General features: G+C 42.3%; 1 protein-coding gene across 1 annotated transcript in view; it reads right to left on the reverse strand.

The window, feature by feature from the left end:
* The window catches only part of LOC126416848 (CLK4-associating serine/arginine rich protein-like), a 30,555-nt gene extending 22,495 nt beyond the window's left edge, over nt 1-8,060 (reverse strand). The window contains exons 1-4 of the mRNA XM_050084730.1: nt 8,052-8,060; nt 6,605-6,682; nt 6,347-6,424; nt 5,401-5,764 (exon numbers count right to left, since the gene is read on the reverse strand). Coding sequence (XP_049940687.1) covers nt 5,401-5,764; nt 6,347-6,424; nt 6,605-6,682; nt 8,052-8,060 — 529 coding nt within the window. The remainder of the gene's footprint in view (nt 1-5,400; nt 5,765-6,346; nt 6,425-6,604; nt 6,683-8,051) is intronic.
* Nucleotides 8,061-17,935: the final 9,875 nt, after the last annotated feature.

Here is a 17,935-nt window from a genome sequence, read left to right on the forward strand (position 1 = left end):
CCATGACATAGGTTGATAGCTGTTACGTGACATAGAATTGTTGGAAAACCGTTCTTAGCCAATGGAAGCACCATAAAATGGCGAGGAACCCTTCTCCATCTACCTCCCCATCACCATTTGTTGTAACTGTGAAACGTGGGTGGGTGGAGTTCATTAAAGACCAGTGCAGCATACGGACAGGATCAGGTTGCATCTGTTCGTTAGCAACAAATTTGATCAAGTCATGTCACCTGAGATCTAGGCTATGGCTATTTGTTAATAACAGTTTAACATTACATCGTTGAAGGCATCAGAAGAGACCACACATTGGCAGCTACGTAAGTACTCTTATTCTTCCACAGTTTTACAAATTTCTTTTATTTTTTCGTATTTTGCTCAATTTTACGTATTTTCAGAACGGTCGTCACAATGTACCATAGTACCAACTTATATATCATTACTAAGCCACCATTCCATTACTAATGTGTGAGTGTGTGTGTGACATCATAGTGTATATATTTCTTTCGTTTAAATTTGGGAACGAAAAAAGCAAATTTAAATGAATGTAAAATCTCCAAGATGGGCTATCTTTTACAGAAGTTCGAAATTTATCGCGGAGTTCAATGCGAGATGCTTATAATAGTTTCCACAACGAAACTTTGTCTCGAAACCATGCAGAAAATCCAAAGAGATCCTGTTCGTGTGTAAAGTATGCTAGCGGCAGGACAGATTCAGTGTCTTCTCAGAGCGATAGCAATGGAAATACTATCGATGACAGTGCTGCTAAAGCAGAGTTACTATACACTGCCTTCCGAAATTGCTTCACTAAAGAAGACGAAGTAAATATTCGAGTCTCGAATTAAAAACAGCTGCCATGCCAACATCAGTGACTTAGAAGTAGATAACCTCACAGTAGTGAAGCAGCTTAAATCATTTAATAAAAGCAAGTTTTCCGGTCCAGACTGTATATCGAATAGGTTCCTTTTAGATTATGGAGATGCAATAGGTCAATACTTAACAGTAAATACAACCGCTCGGCCGACGAAAGATACATACCCAAAGAGTGCAAAGTTGCAGAGATCACACCAATGTTCAGAAATGTCAGTAGGAGTAATTCCCTAAATTACAGCCCTCTATCACTACCGTCGATATGCAGTAGGATTTTGGAACATATATTGTGTTAGAAAATTATGAATTGCCTCGAATAGAACGGTCTACTGGCACACAATCAACACGGATTTGGAAAACATCATTCTTTTAAAAAACAACTAACTCTTTACTCAACGAAATGTTGAGTTCTATTGACGAGAGGTTTGAAACTGATTCCGTATTTCTGGATTTCCGGAAGGCTTTTGACAGTGTATCAAACAAGCGGCTCTTAGTGAAATTGCGTGCTTATGGAATATCGTCTCAGTTATGTGACTGGATTCGTGATCTCCTGTCAGAGAGGTCACAGTTTTTGGTAATTGACGTAAAGTCATCGAGTAAAATAGAAGTGATTTATGACGTTCCTAAAGGTAGTAATATAGGTCCTTTGCTGTTCCTTATCTATACAAACGATATAGGAGACAATCTGAGCAGCTGTCTAAGGTTGATTGTAGATGACGCTGTCGTTTATCGGCTAATAAAGTCATCAGAAGTTAAAAAAAAATTGCTAAACGAATTAGGAAAGATATCTGTATGGTGCAGGAACTGGCAATTGTCCCTAAATAACGAAAAGTCTGAGGTCACCCACATGAGTGCTAGAAGGAAACCTTTAAACTTCGGTTACTCGATAAATCAATGAAATTTAAAGGTCGTAAATTCAACTAAATACCTAGGAATTACGATTACCAACAACTTAAATTGGAAAGAACACATAGAAAATATTGAAGGGCATGCAAACCAAAGACTTGGTTTTATTGGCATAATACATATAAAATGTAAATAGGAGACTGCCCACATTACGCTTCTCCGTCGTCTTTTGTAGTACTGCTGTGCCGTGTGACATCCTTACCAGATATCACTAACGGAGTACATATGGAAAATTCAGAGAAGAGCAGCACGTTTTGCATTATGGAGAAATAGCAGAAAGATTGCCACTGACATGGTACAGTATTTGGGGTGGAATCAGTAAAACAAATGCGATTTTCGTTGCGGCGAAATCTTCTCACGAAATTTCAATCACCAACTTTCTCCCCCAAATGCGAAAATATTTTGTTGACATCGACCGACGTAGGGAGAAACGGTCATCATAATAAAATAAGGGAAATCATACGTGCCACAGTAAGATATAGGAGTTTATTTATTCCGAGTGCTTTTCGAGATTGGAATACTAGAGAATTATTGTGAAGATGGTTCAAATGGTTCAAATGGCTCTGAGCACTATGGGACTTAACATCTTAGGTCATCAGTCCCCTAGAACTTAGAACTACTTAAACCTAACTAACCTAAGGACATCACACACATCCATGCTCGTGGCGGGATTCGAACCTGCGACCGTAGCAGCCCCGCGGTTCGGGACTGCAGCGCTAGAACCGCACGGCCACCGCGGCCGGCGTTAAGATGGTACGATGAAGCTCTGGCAGGCACTTAAGTGTAGTTTGCAGAGTATCCATGTAGATGTAGGTGTAGATGTATTAAAGACGAACAAATTGGTAGAAATAATGACGTAAAATTGTATAAATTACATCAAAGCAAATTCTATAACAGCCACCGATTTCTGAAAAAGATATTGTTTGTAAAAGAAATACCGTACTGCGTAACTCCATTGTTTGACGTCGTAGTAAACTTCTGATGACTCCAATCAAAGATTCTGTGTGCAACACAGAGCTATAAAAAATACATACCTAGAGACAGAGCTGACCACCGCAGTGAAAAGCATGTCACCTGCGGGATAGCCCACCCCTCTAAATCTGACAAGTGGGATGTAGCAGTCAATACTGACATATCCCCAAACCATTATAATAGGCATAATCCTCCCCTGCTTGGTGGCTAACCCACAAGACATTGCTGCTATATCAGTCCTGACTAAGGCGTCTACCGCCCGCGGTAATAATGGCAAAGCGACCGCAACACGTTGGTGGCAATATCAAAGACTGCTATAAATAAACACCTGTATTATGAGGAACTCTTCTCCCACCGGCTTGCATTCGCTGGATAACGCATGCTGAACGAGCCATTCGAGATCATGGCACGATATGCAACTCCTTGACTGGCCGCAACCGCTACTAAATCCATGGTCGCGAACGAGAGAACTCCACGTAATTGCCTAACACTAAGGTAGAAAATTTCCTCAGGCATGGTAGAGGAAGTTGCATAATTATGGGTGTAATCGTCTCTGGCATGATGGATAGCACAAAAGGTGCTCAATGATTCAGGGAAAGGGCATATGGCTTAGCTAAACCAGTGGCAACTCGCAGGTACCTACACGCTCACCAGAGTAAATCTGCCGGCCGGTGTGGCCGAAAGGTTCTAGGCACTTCAGTCTGGAACAGAGCGACCGCCACGATCGCAGGTTCGAATCCTGCCTCTGGCATGGATGTGTATAACGTCCTTAGGTTAGTTAGGTTTAAGTAGTTTTAAGTTCTAGGGGACTGATTACATCAGATGTCAAGTTCAATAGTGCTCAGAGCCATTTGAACCATTTGTTCAACAGTTCGTAAAAATAAAAGTTAAACAAATCTGCTGACACAAGATACTGCGCAGGCTGATCACAAGGCACGCTAATTTCATATTAAACTATTTTTAATTTTTATCTGTGTCGGGTATGTACGTTAATCGTATGTACACTCAGTATTTTGGCAACTCAGTGGCAATTTACTGTTGTATCGTTACAGCTCAATTAAAACAGCAGCTGTGGCCCTACATAACTATTAATCAGACTCCGACCAGCGGCAATGCTCATCTTGTATCCTGTACTCCTGTCCAGGACTTGTGGACGCGGAAGATGATGACAGAATGTTTTACTTCGTATTTGTCATCACAGGATGATGCCATCCTAGATGTGAGAGCCTTCTGTAAAAGTAAGGGAAGTAAATTATCAGATGCCTATTCAAAAGACCATTTCACCACTGATGCTAGACAGACTACCTGCCAAGCTGCTTCTTTGCATCAAGCTACAAAGTATTCTGAAAGTAGTAAACAAACAGGAGGCCTTGATGCAAACTCAGGCTTATAACATGTAGCTACTTAGCGATTACATCTTGAGACATAAAAAGTACCAGGTTTTGTTTAGAGATCAGGAGCCCACATAGAACAAGTTAACTTGTGCTACGCCACAGCATTCTTCTTCGATGAGATATTAAATGCCATTAAAAAAGTATATTGTACCATAACTCGATAAATAAAAAAGGTTTGAGTATTAGTTCTGTGAAAAAATTGGTTCCTCTTTTGATTCTATGATTTGTAAAAAAACTCATCATTATGATATCCTGAAAATTCTATAAAATGCCAAGGAAATTACATGCCGTTTATTCAAGTTGCCTATGGAAAGAACGGGGAGAATTGCGCTACCCTCCCGTAGACATTCAAACTATTATGTTGAGGACTGAGGTAGCTATCTTTCTGCCTTCATTGTTAATACAATTTCCATCTTCTCCTTTTTTCTTTTGCTGATGCCTTGTCCCGCGGTTGCCGAGGGTCGGCATGGTTAGGAATGGATTCGGCAAGGTTAGTTATAAGGGGTTGCTGGATACCCTTCCTGCCGCCACCCCGTAGCCCCTGGGACGGAATTAGTGTATCCCAGGTGTCTGTGTCTAGTGTAATCCATGGAATAGGGCGAACGTGTTCAGATGTCTGCGAGTCGTGTAACTGAGGCGAAACATGGGGACCAGCCTGGTAGTCACCTAACGGGATGTAGAAAACTGCCTAAAAGCACATCCAGTCTGACCGGCATACCGGCCCTCGTCGTTAACCCGCCGGGCCGATTCAATCCGGGGCCGGAGTGCCTACCCGAGTCCAGGAAGCAGCGCGTTAGCGCTCTCGGCTAACCTGGCGGGTCTGTTAATACAATTTGCATACCTTAGCTAAATTCCATACACAGCAATGTAAGACCTAAAATGAACCAAATAGAAAGTCTTCAGACTGCGTTTTTACTGCAGTTTGATGTCGGCAGACCACGACGTTATGCCTGACATGAACTGCCACAGGGGTTGTTTCCATGAGTGAACTGCACCACAATGGAAGAGAAGCACTCTGCCACAGAGGGAGTCTGTGTTACAAACACGTTGCTGCTGCTAACATTTCCGCATGGAATACTCAAGCAGGATCTGGCCTTAATACAGTGCATTCTCACGGAACGATTCTTGACAGATTCGCAATATCGATCATCGTTGTGACGTGTACCAATGTTTGAAACTACAAGAACAACAACAGAGTGCCCAGAAAGACCACAAAGAGTCGTTTATTTAAAAGGTCTTCGTGAACAGAGCCTGTAGCTACGGCGCAGACCGCCCCCGTGTGTTCCCGACAGCTGCGCGGCCCCCCTGGTGCGGACGCAGGCGCGACACCGGCGGCTGGGCCTCCGCCTCTCGCGCCGCAACTCCTCGCTGCTGCCGGAGGTGGACGAGGAGCTGCTGGGGGCGGCAGTGGGCCGACCGCGATGACGCACGCGCAGCTTCCTCCTGCGGCACCGCCGACTCGGCCTCCACCTGCGACGCGGAGCCTCCCCGCTGCTGGAGGAAGAGCTGCTGGGGGCAGGAGAGGGCCAGCCACGACGACGCTGACGTCGCTTCCCCTTCCGGTGCGGCGCCTCCACAGTGTTGGAGGCTGGGGGCGTGGTGGCGAGGGGTGCGCCCGCCTTAGCCTGCAAGACAACGTCAGCACTCGTGACACCTGATAAGGCTCTGTTTTTGGCGCAACTGTGTGGCCAAAATGTAAGATTCACTGGTGCCGAGCATTAGTCACATGTTCTGCACTCAGCGAATGTGTGAAACCACAGCTTGCCTCCTCCCATAGCACTATCTTTAGACAGTTTTTAAAACCATGACCCAACGTGTAACTCTTCAACCGCTTGCCCTGAATCGGGATACACTGCTGTATTACAAAGTGTCTTTGTCTCCCGAACCTCTCGTTCCTCGCAGCAACATTCTGTACCACAAATAGCTATAGTCCCAGACAACTGTGTCTCTAGCCCAATAAAGTTCACTAGCCGTCGCATCAGGAAATGTATATACCCAACCGCCTCACAAACAAGAAAAGGTCTCAAAAGTAACTATCCACAATGGCAGTTCACGTAACGTTTCTGGTTAAGTGTGGGGCTAGAGACTGAAGAAATGAATTCCTACACCATTGTGATTTTCTGTGGACGATAGCTAAGGAGTGCGCATCTACCTAGAATATGCAACCTTCAGTTAAGACTAAAGTCTACAGAGTGTGTAGTACTCACCCTTATTGATTCCAGCAGCTGCTCCTCCATTATCCTGCAGTACATGCCAAAGCATTCGTCTAGAAACAGCTCTCGTTCCTGCGGACAAAAGACTTTATCAGCTACATAGTAAATAACATCTAACTTTGCTTCTGGATTTATCATTAACAGATTTTATAGCACTCTTATTTGCTACGGGTGAACCGTAAGTAGTAAACATGCAGTTAGAATCTTTGGCGATCAATTATGACAGAAGTCTAGAGACTTAGTGGTACTCACCTCTGAGGAACTCAGAGACTGTTCGTCAGCCAGTCTGCTATATGCTGTATAGAACTCTTGCACAAACTCCTCCCACTCCTGCAAACAAAAGGGTTTATTAGCTTCATAGTAGCTAACCTTACCTCTGTTAATAGATATAACATGAGAAAATTTTTGTGGAATTGTAAAAGTTATATGCCTTTTAAAAACTGAACTATATCACTCTTGACAATACGTGTTTGCACTTTCTTCTCAATTTTTATTGAGACTTCTCAGGTCAATAGAGCGTTGACGATTCGTGATGGGCAGAGACCCCTGTTCTGTTTCACTTGTGCCCACTTCCGCTCGCCACCAGAGTCAAATCCATTAGGGACGTTACAACCCGTCTAAAGCTGCCCAAGTCGAGAGTTGGTGAAGTGGTCGTCAAGTGGAAACGTGAAAGAATATCCACAGATAAACCAGCACCAGGCAGACTTCGTGTACTGAGTGACGGGGCTGTCGGGTTCTGTGGAAGGTGGTTGTAAATAATCGCCTGAAATCAGCAGAAGGAATCACTCGTGCACTCCAGACTACTATCAGTGGCCCAGCCAACACAGTGGCTGTGCGGAGTGAGTTTAGAAGGAATGGGATACAATGGTTAACAGCTCCTCATAACCATCACATTTCTGCAGTCAGTGTTAAGCGACGGTTGATGTGGTGTAAAGATCAATCGGTGGGTCACGCTATACCCTGTAGCGATCTGATGGAAGGGTTTCAATTTAGCGATTCCCTGCAACATGGCGCCAAATCTAGAAAACCTGGACTATAGAGTAATGGAAGAAATTTATTTTGTTGGATGAGATTTGTTTCACACTGATTCCAACTTCTAGCAGAGCATATGTCCCAAGAGTGAAACATGCCGGAGGTTTGGTGATGATTTGGATACCCATATCGTGGTATGCCATGGGCACTATGGTTACTCTCCAATCTCTTATTACGGCCAAGGATTATGTGACCATTTTCGATGATCAGTTCGTGGTACAATGTTTTTCCCCAATGGTGACGCTGTGTTCCAAAAAGACAGGGCCCCTGTACACACAGCCCACAGCGCTGAGGACTGTTTTTGTGGATGAACCGTCTCATCTTCACTGCCCACCACAGTCACCACATCTCCATATTACTGACCCTTTGTGGGCTTCTTTGGAGAAAAGATTCCATGATCGCTATCCACTTGCATAATTGTTACCTGAAGTTGCCACTATTTTGCTGGAAAAATGGTATGTTTCCCTTGAAACCATACAGGAGGTGCTTTTATCCATTCCGAGACGACTGGATGCTGTTTTGAATGCGAAAGGGTTTCCTACGTCGTACTAGGCATGGCAGTGTGGTGTATTTTCGGTGCCTCCACACATTTGCAAAACTTCTGTATAGTGAGTCTGCCCCCAAACACTGCCAACATTCTAGAGCGGCGAACAACGGTGACCCTCACCTGCTGCATGACCGCCTCTGGGTCTGGAGGGGCGCACTCCGCCTCCAGCTGGACGTTCTTCTCCTCCTCCTCCAGCCCAACGATGTCCTCCTCCTCCTCCTCCTCCTCTGTGCTGCCGCAGCAGCACAACCACCGGCGGACACTCCGCCACATCTGTGCAGACGAGAACTACATTAGATCCGAAAGAGCAGACACCACACATTTATATAAACAGAACAACACTACAACATTTTTGGCCTCAACGTGTGTATGGCGGTAACTTCGTTTTGCGGTACTAGTAGCAGGTATTGATTTCGTTCTTCACACTGTGTCCCACTGGGGCAAAATTTACAGCTCTAGGAGCCATATTTCATTTGGAAATTTACATCTCGGTTGAGCAAAGATGCAGTAGCTGCTCATAACATCACGAAATGGAGTAAGGTAGGAACAACAGACTCAGAAACAGCAATTGTGGGTAACAGAGCCAATTGAATCGACTTCTGTTTACATTTTCTGTTGTTAGAAATATGGAGGGATCACCTCTGCCCTGCGCACCAGAACTCATATTTCCGTTTTCTCATTATTACTAAATTAACATTCAGAATATGCTGATAATAAGATTTGTAGAACTGTTTATACTGGGAATTCACTAAGAAACCTTGTAAACCTGAGACACAAACATACAAGTTAATGGGCGCAGGATAGAACGTTTTAAGACCAAGTTAAAAGTGGTGGAGTGCCACGAGGTCTTTATATAAAGAGATGCTAATCTCATATTCAAGTGATTTAACAGTGCATATGTGTCAATATTTCAAGATAGCTTTTCTAATAAGTACTCTGGAAAATGTATTAGAAATAAGAAAGCCACAGATAACTTAGCGAATTAAAATATCATGTAAGAGGAAGAGGGAAATTTGAATCATGGTCAGAATAAGTCAAGATCTGACATTACTTGCATACTACAAAAATACTGTAGTACTTCAAGGAATGACATTAAAATGTCGAGAAGTATGCATTTTCTGACAGAAATAAATAATGCGGATTATAAGATTAATAAAACTATATGAGATACTGTCGTATGTCAGAAAGGTCAGCCAGCCAACGTACAAGATACAACAACATTTGAACGTGATAGCATGTTGCAACTGATAATTCACGAGCTGAAAATACTTTTAACAATAACTTTCTAAATGCACCAGCAAAAATGGGATTAATGGTTCAGTTGAAGAAGCAAGGAAATATACTAAAAATGTCATTCCACAAAACTTTAAGCAACTGAAATACATTAACATCCATCACTCCGCATTTTACATCTTAGTGGAGCTAATTTGCAGTAGGTGATGCATGACATTATGAAGTGGAATGAGGTAGGAATGACAGATGCTACTACACTGAGAAATCTAAGTAATGGGATGAAGGCTGTTCTGGTCCAATTTTGATATCAATGTTGTTGTTGTTGTGGTCTTCAGTCCTGGGACTGGTTTGATGCAGCTCTCCATGCTACTCTATCCTGTGCAAGCTTTTTCATCTCCCAGTACCTACTGCAACCTACATCCTTCTGAATCTGCTTAGTGTATTCATCTCTTGGTCTCCCTCTACGATTTTTACCCTCCACGCTGCCCTCCAATACTAAATTGGTGATCCCTTGATGCCTCAGAACATGTCCTACCAACCGATCCCTTCTTCTGGTCAAGTTGTGCCACAAAATTCTCTTGATTGATATCAACTTGATATCAAATTAAATTTGTTAATTAATTTATTAATCAAGTAACGAACCTACCCTCTTATACATCCTGAGTACTCCCTGACAGCACATGAGTCACCCTCAGAGAACTCCCAGCCATTCCCCTGCCCCTCCCCTCCCATAACGTAATCCAAGGCACCAGTTTAGGAGAAATGTCACGAAATTAAAATTTATTAGTAGGAATATCAAATAATGTATGTTCACTTTGGGATCCAGAGATCAGCTGAGTTAGTTCACAGCATTATCACCAGAGGGCTGTTGGTCGTCCTCCACTCCCATCTACACGCCCATCTCCCCTCCACCTCCTTCCCTTTCCTCCCCATATGGAAATTGATGGGAAAAGGTCTCAGTTTGTTCTGGGCTGCTGGCTAGGATGGATGTAAGTCTTTATTATGTAAGTAGTGAAGTTCATTGTTTATTTAAACAATTAGAGTAGCTACTGATCGGTCACTAGACGGTAACTCCATCCAGTTTCACCAATAACTGCTACGTATGAAGTAGGTATTTTCGCTGTTAGTCTAGCACTGGAGAGCTGTTCCAGCCAGTCTAGCCAATAGACTTTATGGGAAGGATAGATGGTAATAATAACAGGACAGTGAAGTACCACTGGAGTGCAGGGGGCTAGCCTCCTGCTGATCTGCATGTGAGTAGCTGATGTTGGAAGAAACGTAAGAATGGGTAATAATAATATTAGAACAGCGACCCATTGTCCCACTGCGCCTGCAACAGCCTGCCCTTTATATAGAACTCCTCTAGCCACATCATTTGGGAACAACAATATTTTTTATGATTGTAGTACCCATTATCTTACCTGAACACGTTGTCTCAGGACAAAAAAGAAAACTGTCCAGTCACCTCCTGTCTAGTCCAGTGTATTGTGTACCTGAAGAGCCAGTCAGCTGAGAAGTAGCCAGAGGCCAGGCTTAGCCTCTGCTTCCATCTGCTCAACAACTCCCTCCGCCAGCCACGGCTAAATGCGGTCCAACTCGGACTAACTACAGTCCCGTCTCTGTCATAGACACGCCAGTTTAAAAAATCTAGTACTGGGATATTCTTTTGTTAATACACCCAGAATGTCTCATGCAAAATGTACATTTTCCCGTTTCATGCGAGTTATTTTTGAAGATAGAGGAAATAGACCATACACGCGTTTTCACATTGCTAAAGTAATCTTACTAGCTGTGAAAATCCTATACAACACTATGCAAATGCTAAATTTGAGCTAAGTAAATGATCATCAGGTAGAAAAATATCTTTTATTATTTATTATCTGTTACGTTCTGTATCATAGGACTAGAATATTAAACTCATTTTTGGCTCCTGAAGGAACGCTAAGAGGATGTTCTACCTCTGTCACAGGATGTCTCCTCACTTTCGAACTCTCTCTTTAAGTAAAGTAAACAAATGTCTCATCACATACAAAGTCTCTCAAGGCAACAGCACAGAGAAGTTTCAAATATCAGGTTTATACTACATATCAGTTTATAAATTCGGTAATATGCTGATTTTATTACGATTATCATCCCTCCTTGAGTAGGTGGGGTACTGAAATTCCGTTAAAAGGTCTTCCTGCAATGAAAAAGCCTGATTAACGCTACAACTCTCGCATCATATATGTGATATTCTCGCCCTCGCTTCCACCTGCCCGGCAACACGTCATTGATACCAAATTGATAGACTAATTAATTAATTTGAGCATGGGAATCCCTTTGCACGGTGAATAATTTTTTCCTGCAGTCGAATTACACTCGCCAGGTAACTGTTACTGATGCTTCCATGACGTCTCTGAAGGCTCCCACAGGCTAGTCACTTCCTCCAATACCCAGATGGATTGGTAACCATCATCAAATAGCTGAAGACATTCAACGGTAATTGCATTCTGTCTTTCGGTTGTCTTGTCATGCTGGTGGAAGTAAGTCACTTAGAATCCACGTTGTAATATTTCTATCTTTACAGCCATCACATTCAGCTACAAGAAACTTGTCATAGAGCGGTAGAGAAAGCAGTAGTGTGAAGATGACGTAATGTGGTGAGAGGTTCCGATGACAGATAGTTTGTTCACTACAGGAATCATGAGAAATCTTAAATTGAGGTCCTCCTCTATGACTGGCTGCTGTATTCGGAAGTTGCGCTCCATAATGATAAAATTCTGTTATTAATATTAGGAAACCCAAACAGTGAATTTACTTAAATTACATATATAAGCATTTCTCGATAGCAGCCTATCATTTCAGCATTTCAAAGGAGTTAATAAAAGGGTGAAGTGGTTTGGATGTAATATCAGAGCTGGTTTGTCCAGCACGGAAGATAGATATGTTGTCTGCCTTGGACGGTATTGATTGATAATTAGCAATCCCTGGTTGTTTGAACATGTGACTGAAAACAATTTGATGGTAACTTCGAAAATAGGCTACTCATTGTATTATTTATTTTTTATGAACATGTGAAGAATTTAAATAATTTGAGCATCAATAATTGTGCAGTTTCTCACGTTCTGTTAATAACAGAGTGAGTGGCATAAACAAACCAACTGGAAATTTTATTATTCGAGCAATATCAGTTCCTAGCTAAGAGTTTATTACAGCTTCAAGGTAACGGATCCACGACGTATGTGCTGTTTTCTGCACAGGGGACCACCGCTATAGAAGACTACAGTTTTGTGAATAGTAATTAGAACTTATGCATTCCACTCGGGGTAGTGGAACCAAATAAGCACTTAGCGAGTACTGCAATCTTAGTACAAATGAGATGAGTGACACGTCATCTGCGTTAACATAGAGGAGGTATGAAGGAGAGAAATTTATGAGGGAAGGGGTTTATTACACGCATGCATATATCACTCTCTCTCACCCCCTCTTTCAACTTGCTGTAACATGTACTGGTCCCGAACTGAACGTGCTGGGATCTATCAGTCTATAGGAGCATCAGGTTGTTTCACTCTCTTCTCCATCCCTGAAATGCCTCCACCACTGAGTGATATGGCACTGTCTTGCGAACCTCCACACATGCATAAGGGCTGTACCGCACCCGGTCGACAACACACTGCTCACCGTAATGGACAGCTGTTACTGATTCCAGATACACAGCGCTTCAATGTGGCTAGGAATAACTATGAGGATGTTGAAAAATATTCTTCCCCCCATCCCTCCTGTAAATCGAAAAATTACGAGATGTTTTCGAAATATCCCAGAAAGACTGACATGTTGTTGTTGTTGTGGTCTTCAGTCCTGAGACTGGTTTTATGCAGCTCTCCATGCTACTCTATCCTGTGCAAGCTTCTTCATCTCCCAGTACCTACTGCAACCTACATCCTTCTGAATCTGCTTAGTGTATTCATCTCTTGGTCTCCCTCTACGATTTTTCCCTCCACGGTGCCCTCCAATGCTAAATTGGTGATCCCTTGATGCCTCAAAACATGTCCTACCAACCGATCCCTTCTTCTAGTCAAGTTGTGCCACAAACTTCTCTTCTCCCCAATCCTATTCAATAGCTCCTCATTATTTACGTGATGTACCCACCTTACCTTCAGCATTCTTCTGTAGCACCACATTTAGAAAGCTTCTATTCTCTTCTTGTCCAAACTAGTTATCGTCCATGTTTCAGTTCCATAAATGGCTACACTCCATACAAATACTTTCAGAAACGACTTCCTGACACTTAAATCTATACTCGATGTTAACAAATTTCTCTTCTTGAGAAACGCTTTCCTTGCCATTGCTAGTCTACATTTTATATCCTCTCTACTTCGACCATCATCAGTTATTTTACTCCCTAAATAGCAAAACTCCTTTACTACTTTAAGTGTCTCATTTCCTAATCTAATTCCCTCAGCATCACCCGACTTAATTTGACTACATTCCATTATCCTCGTTTTGCTTTTGTTGATGTTCATCTTATATCCTCCATTCAAGACACTGTCCATTCCGTTCAACTGCTCTTCCAAGTCCTTTGCTGTCTCTGACAGAATTACAATGTCATCGGCGAACCTCAGAGTTTTTACTTCTTCTCCATGAATTTTAATACCTACTCCGAATTTTTCTTTTGTTTCCTTTACTGCTTGCTCAATATACAGATTGAATAACATCGGGGAGAGGCTACAACCCTGTCTCACTCCTTTTCCAACCACTGCTTCCCTTTCATGCCCCTCGACTCTTATAACTGCCATCTGGTTTCTGTACAAATTGTAAATAGCCTTTCGCTCCCTGTATTCTACCCCTGCCACCTTCAGAATTTGAAAGGGAGTATTCCAGTTAACATTGTCAGAAGCTTTCTCTAAGTCTACAAATGCTAGAAACGTAGGTTTGCCTTTTCTTAATCTTTCTTCTAAGATAAGTCGTAAGGTCGGTATTGCCTCACGTGTTCCAACATTTTTACGGATTCCAAACTGATCTTCCCCGACGTCGGCTTCTACCAGTTTTTCCATTCGTCTGTAAAGAATTCGCGTTAGTATTTTGCAGCTGTGACTTATGAAACTGATAGTTCGGTAATTTTCACATCTCTCAACACCTGCTTTCTTTGGGATTGGAATTATTATATTCTTCTTGAAGTCTGTGGGTATTTCGCCTGTCTCATACATCGTGCTCACGAGATGGTAGAATTTTGTCATGACTGGCTCTCCCGAGGCAATCAGTAGTTCTAATGGAATGTTATCTACTCCCAGAGCCTTGTTCCGACTCAGGTCTTTCAGTGCTCTGTCAAACTCTTCACGCAATATCTTATCTCCCATTTCGTCTTCATCTACATCCTCTTCCATTTCCATAATATTGTCCTCAAGTACATCCCCCTTGTATAAACCCTCTATATACTCCTTCCACCTTTCTGCCTTCCCTTCTTTGCTTAGAACTGGGTTGCCATCTGAGCTCTTAATATTCATACAAGTGGTTCTCTTCTCTCCAAAGGTCTCTTTAATTTTCCTGTAGGCAGTATCTATCTTACCCCTAGTGAGACAAGCCTCTACATCCTTACATTTGTCCTCTAGCCATCCCTGCTTAGCCATTTTGCACTTCCTGTCGATATCATTTTTGAGACGTTTGTATTCCTTTTTGCCTGCTTCATTTGCTGCATTTTTATATTTTCTCCTTTCATCAATTAAATTCAATATTTCTTCTGTTACCCAAGGATTTCTATTAGCCCTCGTCTTTTTACCTACTTGATCGTCTGCTGCCTTCACTACTTCATCCCTCAGAACTACCCATTCTTCTTCTACTGTATTTCTTTCCCCCATTTCTGTCAATTGTTCCCTTATGCTCTGCCTGAAACACTCTAACCTCTGGTTCTTTCAGTTTATCCAGGTCCCATCTCCTTAAATTCCCACCTTTTTGCAGTTTCTTCAGTTTCAATCTGCAGTTCATAACGAATAGATTGTGGTCAGAATCCACATCTGCCCCAGGAAATGTCTTACAACTTAAAACCTGGTTCCTAAATCTCTGTCTTACCATTATATAATCTATCTGATACCTTTTAGTATCTCCAGGATTCTTCCAGGTATACAACCTTCTTTTATGATTCTTGAACCAAGTGTTAGCTATGATTAAGTTATGCTCTGTGCAAAATTCTACAAGGCGGCTTCCTCTTTCATTTCTTCCCCCCAATCCATATTCACCTACTATGTTTCCTTCTCTCCCTTTTCCTACTGACGAATTCCAGTCACCCATGAGTATTAAATTTTCGTCTCCCTTCACTACCTGAATAATTTCTTTTATCTCGTCATACATTTCATCTATTTCTTCATCATCTGCAGAGCTAGTTGGCATATAAACTTGTACTACTGTAGTAGGCATGGGCTTTGTGTCTATCTTGGCCACAATAATGCGTTCACTATGCTGTTTGTAGTAGCTAACCCGCATTCCTATTTTTTATTCATTATTAAACCTACTCCTGCATTACCCCTATTTGATTTTGTATTTATAACCCTGTAATCACCTGACCAAAAGTCTTGTTCCTCTTGCCACCGAACTTCACTAATTCCCACTATATCTAACTTCAACCCATCCATTTCCCTTTTTAAATTTTCTAACCTACCTGCCCGATTAAGGGATCTGACATTCCACGCTCCGATCCGTAGAACGCTGACATATTGGGCAATAACGAAATGCCTATCTACTGACTACCATATCCCAAACTTGTACGAGTCTGCAGAACTCTGTTTCTTTCAAAATGCAGCCCTATAGAAGCATTCTTATTGACTCCCGCCAAATTAGAATGATTCGAGAAATCGAATGAGAATCCCTGAAGGAAAGCTGATGTTCTTTTCGAGGAACTCAGTTACGAACAGACATTTGGAGATGACTACTGCCAAGATTCATTTTGCATAAGGACCACGAAGAGAAGATAAGAGAAGTTAGCGCTCATAGTGAGACATATAGGAAGTCGTTTTCCCTCACTGTATTTGCGAGTGTAATAGGCAAGGGAATGGCTAGTAGTGGTACAGGATACCCTCCACCACACACCATCCAATGGCTTTCGGAGTAAACATACTTGTATAGATGTCAGTCGATCCATTTATAGGCACACGAGGCTCACAGAAGAATGTTGAGTCTTATTTATTCAGAAAACAAGAGACAGAACTTCTGCTGCTGATTTTCTCTCTGCAGAAACCTTTATATTAGCGCCTGATTTTCTCATTGGAATCACTTTGTGAGAGGAATGCGAGAGGTTGTAATATGTTTTCCAACAGTAGTTAAAAGAAACGGTATAGAGCTCACATCTCAACTCTCCTTTCGTCACAGTATCACTCACTTATCTTCAGTATTCTCAAGAATCTTCCACACTTCGGTCCAGACGATTTCGACGACTAAGAGACGTCCCCAACTATTTTACAGACCCCTGCCAATTCCCTCGAAATCCCATCACGTTCCGACAGCAGTGTTCCATTAGTTATAAGGCTGATAGGTAGAGTGTTATCACAAAGAATGGAATAGCACATTAACATACAAGAGAAAACCAGCAACCATGCAGAGTTCACGTGGACTGCAGATAGACATTCACAAGCTTAACGCCTGCAGTTCATCGATATTCAATAACGGTCTATAAATATCACTCTGTGCATGCCCTAATCTCCTTTATCATGCTCCTAAGAATACCACGCCAGAAATACGACTGCGTAATATGATGCCCAAGCCTTCATAGACAGCACAGCGTCTCTCTCTCTCTCTCTCTCTCTCTCTCTCTCACTCCGTAATATCCAATGGAGTAAAACTACGAACTACAAAAACTTCACCAACGTTACCTGGTGGAGAACTAAATAAGTTTTTTCCACATCTCTCTCCTCGAATATATCGGAAAACAAATACTGTCTGCATGTTGACATCGAGCATATGTGGCGATTCCATTAAATATATAGCTTTGGGTCCACTGAAGCAGGTGTCCCATGATACAAGTTGTTTACACAGACCAGTATAAAGTTTCGTCACCCATAGTTTACGAAGACCATATCCCAGAGACTATCAATGGCAAGGGAGGCTCGTGTCGTTGTTGCATATGCAGTCTGACACATTGTTTTTTCTGCTGTAACACATTCAAGTAGTGTATGACTACTGTTTTGTACACTGTCATACTTTCTTTTTCCACCACGATGTCAATGTTAGTGTCAGGCGCTAAACCAACGTTAACATGATTCGATTTATAGATTCTCTCAAAAACCTGAACATTACACTGCGCAAACTATGATGGTTGAAAGAACAGACAGAGGCAGTGTTTGTTACTGACTAACATGTAGAAGAATTTATAACACTTTGAATCTGGAAGAGTTTGCAGCGTTGTTGGGTGTTTTCACACGGCTGCCTGAAGGTGCTGTCCTCTGTTTTTAATCCCATCTTTCACACTGACATAGTACTAGATGCCTAGGTGCTCTGTTTTGTAGGGACAAAGAGCATTGATTCCTTATGTTGCAGGCATCTACGCAATCGCTGTTTAGGTGTTGGCCAGCCCTGGTAGATGTTGCTCCCTCTAAGACTCCCTCCAACTCAAACAAGTGGTGCCAGTCACACATTATGTGGTAATGAACAGTGTACCAGTGGACGGACTGGATGGATAATATACCATCGATATGGGGCAATGTACTGTAATACGCACCACAGTTGATTGTGCTGGTGCACCACAAATAAATAAAGGCATGGATTTGTGAATTTGAGTAAATCTCGTGCTGCTATTGCTGGAAGGC

The sequence above is a fragment of the Schistocerca serialis genome, chromosome 8 (genome assembly GCF_023864345.2).
Source record: "Schistocerca serialis cubense isolate TAMUIC-IGC-003099 chromosome 8, iqSchSeri2.2, whole genome shotgun sequence".
NCBI lineage: Eukaryota > Metazoa > Arthropoda > Insecta > Orthoptera > Acrididae > Schistocerca > Schistocerca serialis.